This window comes from Pelmatolapia mariae, linkage group LG6, assembly GCF_036321145.2.
Source record: "Pelmatolapia mariae isolate MD_Pm_ZW linkage group LG6, Pm_UMD_F_2, whole genome shotgun sequence".
Taxonomy (NCBI): domain Eukaryota; kingdom Metazoa; phylum Chordata; class Actinopteri; order Cichliformes; family Cichlidae; genus Pelmatolapia; species Pelmatolapia mariae.
In genome coordinates this window covers 8,198,752-8,211,405 of record NC_086232.1, presented here as the reverse complement: position 1 = coordinate 8,211,405, position 12,654 = coordinate 8,198,752, and the positions used below count along the sequence as shown (strand labels likewise).

General features: G+C 39.3%; 1 protein-coding gene across 1 annotated transcript; it reads right to left on the bottom strand.

The window, feature by feature from the left end:
- Positions 1 to 1,673: 1,673 nt before the first annotated feature.
- On the bottom strand, positions 1,674 to 10,177 carry LOC134628430 (B-cell receptor CD22-like). Its single transcript, XM_063475105.1, has 13 exons — positions 9,982 to 10,177; positions 9,791 to 9,870; positions 8,512 to 8,856; positions 8,215 to 8,427; positions 7,833 to 8,093; positions 6,959 to 7,216; positions 6,584 to 6,844; positions 6,177 to 6,437; positions 4,584 to 4,847; positions 3,463 to 3,723; positions 3,223 to 3,304; positions 3,051 to 3,114; positions 1,674 to 2,716 (listed from the first exon to the last, which is right to left on the bottom strand). Exons 2-13 carry the CDS (start codon positions 9,849 to 9,851, stop codon positions 2,618 to 2,620), a joined length of 2,430 nt encoding a protein of 809 aa, XP_063331175.1. The 5' UTR covers positions 9,852 to 9,870; positions 9,982 to 10,177; the 3' UTR covers positions 1,674 to 2,617.
- Positions 10,178 to 12,654: the final 2,477 nt, after the last annotated feature.

Sequence of the window (12,654 nt, the reverse complement as noted above, 5' to 3'; positions counted from 1 at the left end):
TAAACAGTACCTTGAACAGAGAAAAAAAGGGCAGAAAGAAGATGGGCGACTGCTGCTGCTGAAGCCATTGCTGCTCCTCTTGCCTCTCTGTCTGTTATGACAGTAACACTCCAGCAGATGAGTAAAGTGCATGAAAATAAAGCAGTCACATAAAAACAGGAACAGAGGCTGCTGTGCTCATGAAAAGCATAATTTGCTTTTGAACAACCATACAGCAGCTTATAAAAGCAGCTTCTCTAACTTCCTTCCTTTTCAAAATAGTCATACACAGTTCTCTCTTTTGCATATCAGACAAGAATGTCTGCTGTGTGGTTCAGGACAGCAGTGCTTTTTTGCTTTTTTTAGCTGCAAAGAGAAGGAAGAAAGAAACAACATCAAAAACTTACTGTGGTCAAGTCTGAGTTAACTGACAAACTTATCAGCCACACATTCCTTGTTGTAGACTGTGACCTCTAAATAAAAACAGCTTTTAAGTTAAACTTTATTCACTGGCTTGCTTTTACGCAAAAGTTTAAAATGTGATTGAGATATCAACCCACACAGGGTTCAGTAATCTTATAAGTGGCACTGCAGAAGTCACTGCAGATATAGTCTCTAACTGTCTTTATTTTCCCTTTTTAATATTGACAATAATAGAAAGCTAGTCAGGTTTTACATGGGAGGATTTTTTTTATTCAAAATAAATTACTGATTTAAAAAAAAATAATTGTTTGTTTTTGTTTTTTTTAATAAATTAAATTGTTTTTAATAAAAACAGTTTAAGGTCCTTTAAGGCCAAAGTCCTGGGAGCTTGAGGGTACTGTGCATTATCTTAGCTGTTGCTAGGACTGTGCTCTTCTGCACAGAGATCTCTAATGTTGTTCCTGGGATCTGCTGGAGCCACTCGCCTAGCTTGGGAGTCACCACACCTAGTGCTCTGATGACCACTGGGATCACCGTTACCTTCACCCTCCACATCTTCTTGAGCTCTTCTCTGAGCCCTTGGTATTTCTCCAGCTTCTTGTGTTCCTTCTTCCTCATGTTCCTGTATTTGGTATTGCTACATCTATCAGTATGGCTGTCTTCTTCTGCTTGACCACCACTATGTCCAGTTGGTTAGCCACCACCATTTATCTCTGGAAGTCCCACATGATCTTTGCTCAGTCATTCTCCACCACCCTAGAGGGCTGCAGGGAGCTGGATTGTCTCAAGGGCATCTTTACACAGCCTGCACCTGGGGTCTTGCCTAGTGTGATAGACCCCAGCCTCTATGGATCTTGGGCTCAGAGCTTGTTCCTGTGCTACCATGATTGTTGCCTCTGTGCTGTCTTTAAGTCCAGCTTTGTCCAGCCACTGGTAGGACATCTGCATGTCAGCCACCTCCACTATCTGCCAGTGGTACATACCGTGCAGGGGCCTGCCCTTCCATGATGGTTCCTCCTCTGCCTTGGGTTTCTGCTACCTGAAAGATTCACTGAAAACACGGTTGGTTGGGGCCATCTTCCTGATGGATGTTCATGGATGTTCATTGCCTCATTCTGGACTGTTTTTACTGACACTCAACAGTGTCAGTAAAAATCCTTCCTTCTGCTTAGCATGCAGTCTCAGGATGCTGGACTTAGGGTGAAACCCTTCATGCATGGTTTGCAACTTCCTCTTTTTTTTCATTTCCTTAAAACTTTATTGATCCCGAAGGAAATTGGTTAAGGCTGCTGGCATTCCAGCGCCATCTTACCATTCCAATCATAAATACATTACACAAACATCATGGGGAAGACAGGTCAGAGAGGCAGAACAATGGAAATACACAATATGAGGAAAGAAGAGCAGAAAAAAGAACTCCCCCCAGACTGAGCTCCTAAAGGGAGATCAGTTTGAGAACAGAAAAAAACCCCACCTCATCACATAGCGTATGAATCGTCACATATCACAACATAAAAAGACATAAGCACATTGGAGGCATTTTGAAGGGGGAGGGGGAGGGTGACTGTATGTCAGTGTCTGAGTACGTGTGTGCGTGTGTGTGTGTGTGTGTGTGTGCATATGTGTGTATCCTGTATCCAACTCGTGAGACAGTCTCCTTTCACCCAGTTAAGCAAAAGTCAGCAATCCCCAAGTCAACACCGGTGGCCTTGAGGAAGTAGAAGAACAGGGCAGAGAGTCTACAGAGTCTTGTAATCTATGCTGGTGGTGTGGATCAGGAAATCAATGTCTCGTTCACTCTTGGCATAACGCTTGATGTCATTCATTTACAGGAGGTGGATGATTATTGCTCCATTACATAGTTGGTATCCGTAGCCAGACATGTGCTCTCTGTGTGGTTTGATTATTATCACATTTGTGTTAAAATATTGTGTGTAAGCTGATATATTTTTCTCGACTGTGCAGGACAGTTTAGTTTTGGCTTTTTATTCTTGTCTGGGGTCTATTAGTTGCAAGACTGACACACTTTGTGGAGTTATATTAGAATGTGAGAAAGGGAATGGAATGTCAATGAGGAGAGATTGTTAGGATGAACTGAACACTATTTATTCATGAACAGAATTCCTTCAAGCAATCTGGTGACTGGACTCTGATGGCCGGTCAAGGCTGAACAGATTCCCAGCGGTGACAGGAATTAGGGAGGACCCCCCAGAGTCTAGAGGCTGGTGGTGGTGATGAAAATGCAGGCTTGATTGGAGCTCTGGGTAACATGGGAGAGGCAGAGATGGGGAGGAGGTGGGTTGCACGAAGGAGTCTGCAAGGGAGAATGACAGAGAGATTTAAAGAAACATGGAGTGGATGCTAATTGGCTCAAAGAAACAAGCAGAGAGATAATTTGACTAGACCAGTGTTGTCAGCAATGAGCTTGACAGTGTGGGAAAGTGGAAGGAATGAAAAGCGGAGACTAGAAACCAAACACTCTGGAAGCAGATATGTGTTTACAGATCTTATATAAGCTTATCATAAGTTTTATTTTATATCTTAGAACATACAAGCTATTCCACACGACGTTTTCCAGAAAGCTTCTGGAAACTTTTTGTAGAGAGTGCAGCAGCATTTACTTTAAAGCAAGTAATATTTCCTGTCACCTGTTCACTGGAATCCGGTTCCTCTCTAGGCTCAGGCTGCTGCTGCTTGGAGGATCTGTTTTTTCTAGTTGGGAGAATTCATTTTTAATGATTAAATGAAAGTATTAAACTCAAAGAAATTACAAACTTAGCGAAATGACAATACAATAAATGGCACATAAGATCCACTCACATGATCCACAGGATGACTGAGTATAAGAGTATAAGACCCAGAAGAATAGCAGGGACTATGACAGCTGTTAATTTCCATGCTCCTAAAAATGTGATGAAATGAATTAGGGTGGCAGTTTTTAATCCTAATTACTAAGCCTGAAATAAACAAACCATAACCAAACTGTGCCAAATGAATAGAACACACAACTACAGGATCAGATATGAGACCCGCTTAATCAACAAATCAGATTTAACTTACTTGATACAACAGTCAGCTGTAAGGTGGAGTAATGATGCCCTCTGGTGTTCTGTGCAACACAGTAATAACTCCCACTGTGTTCAGGTCTGAAGTCAGTGATAGTGAAGTTCTGTCCTGATGTTTTAGGTGAGGCTTCATCCTCCTTGTACCAGGTGTAATTAGCTGCTGGGTTAGCATCACTGCTACAGGTCAGAGTCACTGAACTGCCCTCCACTATCTCAGCAGAGGGACTCACTGACACAGAGGGAAGCTTTGGAGCATCTGGAGGAGAACACAGAGCAGACCTGTATGCAGGGGACTTTTAACAGTACAGTTTAAACCCACTTTTTCACACACAATGCATGACAATAAATCTGCATTTCCACACTGAAACATCAATTTCATTATCCAATGGAGATTGTCATTGGTCTGTGGGAGCTGACTGTGATTATTAAATAAACAAGAAAGCTGATGTTGTTCAGATCATTACTTCTGTGTTGCTTTGACTTTCTAATTTTTTTGTAAGTTGTACAAAGTTGTCTCTCCCTTCAGTAACTGCTGTTATGAACTTTACTCATGGGGAATATTAAGATTACATGAAAGTGTTACACTCTGTCCTTTGCACTCAGTGGTCTCAAAAGCTTTCATTAAGAATTGTTTCCCTGGAAGGTTGTATTTTGCTACCAGTTTGTCTACCTGTCTTGATTTATTAGTGTGTAAATCACCAAATCCATCTGACTTTTTCATATTATAAAATAACTCAAATTACATTTAAATAGGATCACTTTTAAAATGAATTCAGTAATTTGACTTCATTTTATTGCTTACACCCGTGATATGTTGCTCACACAGAGAGAAACTCCCTTTTGATCATGTAGTGGAGTAAGCAACAAAGCTGATGGAAGACTAAGTAAAGCAAATGTTAACATAATTTAAGGCATCAAGTGAAAGTTTTCTACCCTGTTTTATAAATCTGGGACTCGCCACCATTTTGACCTTAGAATTGAAGAAGCTTCTCGGATGAGACGTGAAACGTCTTCAAGCAACTTATAGAAGTCCAGACACTTTTCTTTCCAAGCTCCTTAGACTACGATGACCTGGATGACTGAGAACCTTCACAGACATAACCCTGTTTTACTCACATGTCACATTAATAGAGATGTTGTATGTTGGTGATGAGACCCCCAGCTTGTTCTCAGCCGTACAGTAATATTCCCCAGAGTCAGAGGGCTGGATGGAGCTGAAGATGAGCTGTGGTTCTTTAATGAGAGGGGTTTGATTGTTCGTCTTATACCAGGTGTAATTAGTTGCCGGGTTAGCATCACTGCTGCAGGTCAGATTCACTGAACTGCCCTCCACTATCTCACCAGAGGGACTCACTGACATAGAGAGAGGCCTTGGCGCATCTGGTAGAGAAAGAATATAGATTATTGTCAAAGGAGTTTGCAAAGAAAAGCGTCTGGACTTCTTAAAGTTGCTTGAAGACGTTTCACCTCTCATCCGAGAAGCTTCTTCAGTTCTAAGGTCAAATGTGATCCTCTAATCACACCTTGGCTCATGTGATTAGAGGATCACCAGGGGGTCCTTTGTCCCTCTTTGGGGGGATACTCCCACTGGGTTTAAATCTGGGACTCTCGGCCATTTGACCTTAGAACTGAAGAAGCTTCTCGGATGAGAGGTGAAACGTCTTCAAGCAACTTAAAGAAGTCCAGACGCTTTTCTTTGCAAACTCCTTTGACTATGATGACCTGGATGACTGAGAACCTTCACAGACAATATAGATTATTGCATGTCATTAGTTCCTGCAAAGGTTTATTATTGATTATTGATCAAATCAAACAACTCTGTGAGCCTAATGGTACACTAACTGCTCAGTGAGGACAAATGTCTTGCTTCATAGTGTTTTTAAGCTGTTTTATGTGTAAACAGAGAGCTAATATGATAATTTAGCTTAAAGTTGCTTAATATTTAAGGTTGTGTCTTCTGTCTATGAATAAAATGAATGGGGGCTGCCTTGATATAATACAATAATACAAATCTCTGTATGACACTTGCACACAGTTATCAAGCAAACCGTTAATTGGGTAATGTCATCTATTATCTGCCATTCTTAAGCGCTTATCCAACCACTGTCCCAATTCAAACTGGGTAAGAGAACATAATCATCAGAGAGGTAGTACAGCTGTACAGCCCTCGCATGCACCCATATCTTCAATTTAGAATTGCCTGTTAACGCAACAAGTGTGTCATTGTACTCTGGGAAAACATGTAAACTCTGCAGGAAGGTCCAAGCTGAGCAGAAAGTTTGAACCCAGAACCTCCCTGCAGTGTCTAGCAACAGTGTTAACCTGTGAAGCACCTGATGTCAGGTAAATATTGCATTTTCTTATTTGTTAATACTTACTGCTCTAAATGGTAAGAAGAACTTTCTTGTGATGAATATTTTTTTCTCAGATTTAACAGAACATAGATTATCTCTTAGTCACTGAACTGCTACCTCACCACAACACAGAATCATCCCAGACAAATGTATGCTCATAAATTAAAGTCAGTGATGACAATGATATTAAAATGTTAATAAACTTACTTTATTTAGGTCAGCTGCTGACCTACAGCAGCAGACTGTAATTATAAAGCAGTTTGAGCTGCAAACTGATAATATTGGCAAATTCATAATGAGATAAAATATTGACAATAACTAGCTGAATCTTGCTTTTAAACACTGTCTGACTTACATGTCACATGGATAGAGATGTATTTAGGTGTGGAAGTATTCACTTTGTTTACAGCCTGGCAGTAATATTCTCCAGAATCAGTCGGCTGTATGGAGATAAAGGAGAGCTGTGGTTCTACAACGAGAGGTGTTTGGCTATTCTCCTTGTACCAGGTGTAATTAGCTGCTGGGTTAGCATCACTGCTACACATCAGATTCACTGAATTGCCCTCCTGGATTTCACCAGAGGGACTGACTGACACACAGAGAGACTTTGGAGCATCTGAGGGAGAAAAAAGACAGGTTGTTAAAGGGTTAATAGTTCCTGCAAAGGTTGAGTTGTTCACTAAATCAACTCCATGACTGCTCTACAAGCTGCTCAGTGAGGAGATTTGGATGGTTAAGCATAAAGGTGAGGGAAGAACTTACATATCACAACAATAAAGATAGATTCAGATGTCGTCCTCCCCAGGTGGTTCTCAGCTGCACAGACATACTCTCCAGAGTCAAAGGACTGGATGGAGGTGATGGAGAGCTGTCGTTCACTACTGAGAGGTGTTTGATCACCATCCTTGTACCAGAAGTGGTTAGCTGCTGGATTAGCATCACTGCTACAAGTGAGAGTTACTGAGCTCCCCTCACTGATTTCATTAGAAGGACTCACTGATACTGAGACAAACTTTGGGGGATCTGAGAGAAAGAAAATGATTCAATTCGTTAGTTTTTCACGGAAATAATGAGGAAGTAATGCTCTCAGTGAGAGACATTTCTGGACCATCTGATGTATAAATTAGTTTCACTTACATTTCACATGAATAGAGATGGAGTCAGATGTCGCCCCCACTCCGTTTTTAGCTCTGCAATGATACTCTCCAGATTCTGATCGCTGGATTGAGGTGAAGACAAGCTGTGTGTCTACACTTAGAGGTTTATTGTTATTCCCCTTGTACCAGGTGTATTTAGCTGCTGGGTTAGCATCACTGCTACAAGTCAGAGTTACTAAATTGCCCTCCACTATCTCACCAGGGGGAGTCACTGACACATTAACAGGTTTTGGAGCATCTGAAGGAGAAGATATGAGGATGAATCAACTTCACAGTGTTTGAATCTAAATCTGTTCCTCATGCAAAGACTTTCAGGTCAACAAATATGATTTCTGTGATGCAGATATATTCTTTATATCCCACTGGAGATTTCAAATATGATGGCAATTAAAGGGAAATCTTATAACACACAAAGATACATTTGTGTTGTATTGAATGTAGTATGTTGCATAACTATGACTAAAAGCTCTGTGTTTTGTTTTGTGCATGCTCAGTTTGGCAGTGAAAACTTTGCTGCCTCTATGTGTTTTGTGTAGCTCACTAATGGCAGATCATACCAGAAACAGAAACAAGAAAACTGATGTGAGCAAAAAGCAAAATGAGCTGGTTCCTTTTTTTTAAATTCTTATGGTAAATGTTTTGTTGCTTTTAGAAAGCGTAGAGACATTTGTCCAGAAACTATTCAGTAACTGAATCATTCAGATGAAATATTAATGGATTATAGAGTTGGTTTAAACAGCAATCCACTTTCAATGAATTGAATGTTTAATATTTGATAATAGAGAAACAACTCAGGAGAGATGGAATAAAGTAAATGGGTTCAAGCAAACTGTTATTAAAGTTGATTTACTCACATTTCACGTTAATAAAGATGGACTGAGATGCACTCCTCCCCAGCTCATTCTCAGCTGTGCAGTAATATTCTCCAGAGTCAGAGGGCTGGATAGACAAAAAGTCGAGGACCGTTCCTTCACTGATACGTGTTTGGATGTTTCCCTTGTACCAGCTGTAATTAGCCGCTGGGTTTGCATTAAAGCCACAGTTTAGAGACACTGAAGTTCCCTCCTCTGCTTCAGCAGAAGGATTCACTAACACATAGTAAAGCTTTGGAGAAACTGGAGGATAAGAGAAAGATCAAAAAGAGAGCTTTAAACATAAGGTGGTCTTTTATTTTAAATCCTGACATGTTTTGTGTGATTTTAGGATTTTCATAGTGACACTGTGGAGTAAACTCACACACTGCAACAGAGCGGTAACCCTCATGTCCTTTAACAGCACAGGAATAGCTGCTGTCATCACCTCCAACAGAGACTCTCAGAGAAGATGTTTCTTCCTTTATTTTCTGTCCATTTTTGTACCAAACATATGATGGAGGATCAATTACATCACAGCTGCTGTGACACTGCAGCTCTGTGTGGCTTAACAATCTTCTCACCTTCACCTGCAGGTCTGGATTTGTGAGGAAGAAACAAATAATCCTCATTTTAAACTAAACCACCAAACAAAACAGTAGAATTTCAATGAAAATCTTACCTGTGACAGTCAAAGTGACTCCAGGTGAGCCAGTATAACTTCCATCAGGCTGATTTGTTACGAATCTGAACTTGTACTCTGCTGAGTCTCTCTCTCTCAGGTCTGTGATCCTCAGAGTGCAGTCGTTCTCATGAAAGCGGTACTCCGCTCGGCGCAAGTATGTTTTCAGATCCAACGGTTCATCCTTGTTTTTTATAAACCAAAGTTTTTTTTGAACTGCAGTATTTATATTGTGTCTTGTAGAAGGGTAACTGTATCTGCAGCCTATGTCCACTGTTGATTTTTTCAAGGCGCAGATGTGAGTGGAAGTGTAAGTCACTGACCAACCATTCTGACCCAGTACCGCTGTAACACAGAGCACATCAGACACTACAGACACAATCACAGTGACATTAATAATGGAAACATTTGCATGAAGTGTCTTTTAAATGAAATGCAAGTCAGTGAGACAAAGCTTTCTCTATATGAAATTTAATATTTTATTATGCACTTTGACTGCCATGTTATTATTTATGTTCAATACTTTAATGATTTAAGTTTCATATTAATGTACACACAACTGTGTGCTTTTCTGTTGTTTTGTATATATTTATAATTGTTTTTTATTTATTCCTGCTGTCTTACTATTTATATTTTATTCATGCACAGTTGGTGTGGACCCCCCACAATTTCATTGTGCATGTACCATGACAATAAAGGGCTATTCCATTTTATTCTGTTCTATTCTAACAAAGAAAAAGTGTTGACTAAGAAAGGCATCTGTAATTTTAACCTAAATTCAGATTTAATGTGCATCTTAATTATTGTTAGCGTGTTAAAATGCTTGTGTTTCAAACAGTTTACTGTGCAATGAGACTGATGATAAGTTTGATAGTAAACTTTATAAAATGCAGAACAGAAGTGCTGCTGCGTTTGCAGATCTCTGAGAGCTGCTTTACTAGAAAAGAAAAGGAGAATAGAAATTGAAGAAATTGAAGTGAAGATGTTTGGTTCCTGTTTTGTTCTGTTTTAGTATAGAGACGCAGTAACTAAATACTTCAGATATACTACTATCAGACCCACTTAGAGTTATTTCAAACAGCAATGCAGTTTTTATGCAGTCATACACAACAGAGACATGTCGAGATAAAAACATCCTGAGATGCTGATGGTGGGAACATTTTAATAATCTGTGGAAATGTCATGATAAACACACTATAACTTTTAATATCACATTATAACTTTAAAACTAATGTCACTCTTTTAGTTTCCTTCATTGTAAAAGTTAGTTATTCAGTACCTGATGCAGTGAGAAGCAGTACAAATACAAATTCAATCCTTGCTGCTGCAGTTGCACTCATGGCTGCTCCTCTCTTCTGTCTGTGTGACAGAAAATTGCATCAGCAAAGAGTTTAAATATTGTATTTTCCAGTGTGCAAAAACAATAAAAAACAATAAAAATAAATATATAAAATAGTAACTTCTACTTACCATAGAAAAAGATGTTCTCTTTAAAAATCATGTTCATGTTGGGAAGCACAAGACCGAAAAGTAAAACTGTCACACTTCCTTCTTTTTCATGTGATTTTTTCGGCATGAAGCATGAATGAGGATGAAGCCATTACATCTGGGACTGAATGCTGTTGTTTTCAAAACCACATAGAGCCCTCTAAATATCTTATATTAAAGCCTGAGGGACTAATTTTGTGGTGTTTTAATACCAAAAGTAGCACAAGAAGTATGGGGGTGTGCTCATGCAACTAATGGCTAGCTTAATCACATGTGCTCCACCCACTTGTGTCATAGGTCCAAATTAATCATTGAGACACGCCTCCGGTCCCTCTGTTCCCCCACCTTTTTCCAACATAGCGTCAGTACCATTTTTAATTTTTTGATTCACATCATACTGTTTATGAAGAAGAAGGATACCTGTGGAGGAGCACTAAAGCTGTAGGTGCTAAAGCTGATAAATCCATCCATTTTCCTCTAGTTATCTGAGGTCGACATGTGGGGTCAGCAGCCTCAGCAGAGAAACCCAGACCTCCTTCTCCCCAGACACCTCCTCCAGCTTATCAGCCAGAGGCCACCACCTGATGAAGCCAACAGTACCACATATCTACACAAAGCAGAGATCAGATTCTGAGGTTCCACCACTTGTCTACACCTGTAAATTCTGCTCATAAAAATGATGAACAAAGGGCCACAATGGCACTACTAACCAAAGGTGTTTTTGTTATTAACTGGGGAAAATGGCAAGATAAAATTATGGTCACAGCAGCAGTTCCTCGATGGAGTTGCTGGTACCTGGCTTTTTAAAAATTCTGATGCTATTATTTTATTAAAAGTTTGCAGTCACCTAGGATTTGTTCAAATTTTACTTTTTTTAATTTTGATGTAAATTATTTAATTATTAGAGGTGTGCAAACACTCTAAAGAGAGGAAAGAAGAAGACAGAGAAACAACAAAATAACAGTAAACACAAAGGCAAGCAAAGAGCCACAGAAATGCATGAGAAGGGAAAGTGAGGATGAATGAGGGATGGTCACTGTGTCAGATTCGATCAACAACAGCGTGACCCCTGAAATGCACCAGGTCTGTGGTGTATTCTCATGTCCGAGATATTGCAACCCCGCACTATTTTTTCAGTTAAAGAAGACCAGAACTGTTTCAGAGTCACAGTGTATAATCTGCACCGGGTCCTTTATTTTGAAAATCAGCTGGTCTGACTGGGCCCTCCAGACACATTTGGTACAATTAAGGATGAAGTATAACTAATTATGACTTACTTATCAGACTTTCTCTTGACTTAACTATTAAATTTGAACTGGTTTGCTAGAGGAGCCCATGTTTACATACAATATTGGAATAATGTGGTGCTATGAGGTCTTTAAAAAAAATATGGGGTCTGATCATTCAGGATATAGAATTTATAGAATCACAATTTTGAATTCAAGAAAGAAAGAAATACAGGAAGCCAAAGATGAGATGCTAATATAGGCGGCTTAGTAACTGTAGTACTCTAGTTTTAAACGTTTTGGATCAGCCTAATGTTTTCAGAATAGCTGATAACAAGCAAGCCTAGAATTTTATCCAAAAATTAACATGGATTTCAATAGTGTCACTGAGACAGGATGTTCTGAACTTCTGAACGTATGGTGCAGGGGAAAGAAGCATCTCCTATTATATTTCTAATTCAAAGCATCAAATCCTCATCCTTTATTTTGTTTTTGTTAATCTATTAATACTTTACTTTTATGTGTATGTTCTTGTATTTTTATGGAGATGAAATCATTTTAAATCAACTGTATTATAAATAATAGGATGTGTTTTAAAATGATTATCAGGTGCTGTGTGCGGTATGGTGAGTGAATGCAGGATGTGGTAGATGAAGGTTGAAGATACTTTAACCCTCAGTGTTTATTTCAAGAAAAGAACAAGTACAGGTAATCCAGAAACAGGCAACAAGAAATCCATAAGGCACGAGGAAGCACGGGGGAAGTCATTAGGAACAGCAGAGCTAGTGGGACAACTCGACAAAGGGTGAAGGGAAACAATATCAATAAATACACAAGGTAATGCAGGAAGACATGGGAAGTAAACTGAAAATTAAACACACAGGTCACCAAAACTGAACAGCAAATAACCAAACAAAGAGAACACAGCTGATGGAGATTTGATGCAAAAGGGCGTAACACGATCTGAGTAAACACACTCATGACTAGCCTTGAGCTGCATTGACTGTATTTTAAAGTCTGTGCACATCTGGCGAACTGCAGTGTGGCAGACTCATCCAACCCACAAATGATCATTATTAAAATACTTTCCATCGTCCCAAGCTGTGGTGGGACATGGGGAACATTGACTTTGTCACTGATATTAAGTTATTTTTTCAAGAAAGTGGCACATGCACTGAATAGTCAAACTACTCCAACAATGACTCACATGAATGAGATATTTGTTGTGTTTCAGCTGGATTGCACAGCATTTGGAAGATCTGCAGGTGAGAACATTTTCAATAACAACATTACCATTAACTCATTGGAATAAAGCTATTATTTAATGTTTAATTTATAGCATTTATTTCAGTTATGTTTATCTCAAGTCATTTCCCATTTTATTTATTGACCTCAGTCCTTTTGTCCCTCCCATCAAAAACATGAGTCT

Bases quoted from the DNA above. Each gene is read 5' to 3' on its own strand.
- LOC134628430 (XM_063475105.1), bottom strand. From the start codon at position 9,851: ATGAGTGCAACTGCAGCAGCAAGGATTGAATTTGTATTTGTACTGCTT. The intron at 4,848-6,176 runs GTAAGTCAGACA...TTTCTCTACCAG, and splicing joins CATCTCTATCCATGTGACAT to ATGCGCCAAGGCCTCTCTCT. The intron at 3,305-3,462 runs GTAAGTTAAATC...TCACATTTTTAG, and splicing joins ACAGCTGACTGTTGTATCAA to GAGCATGGAAATTAACAGCT.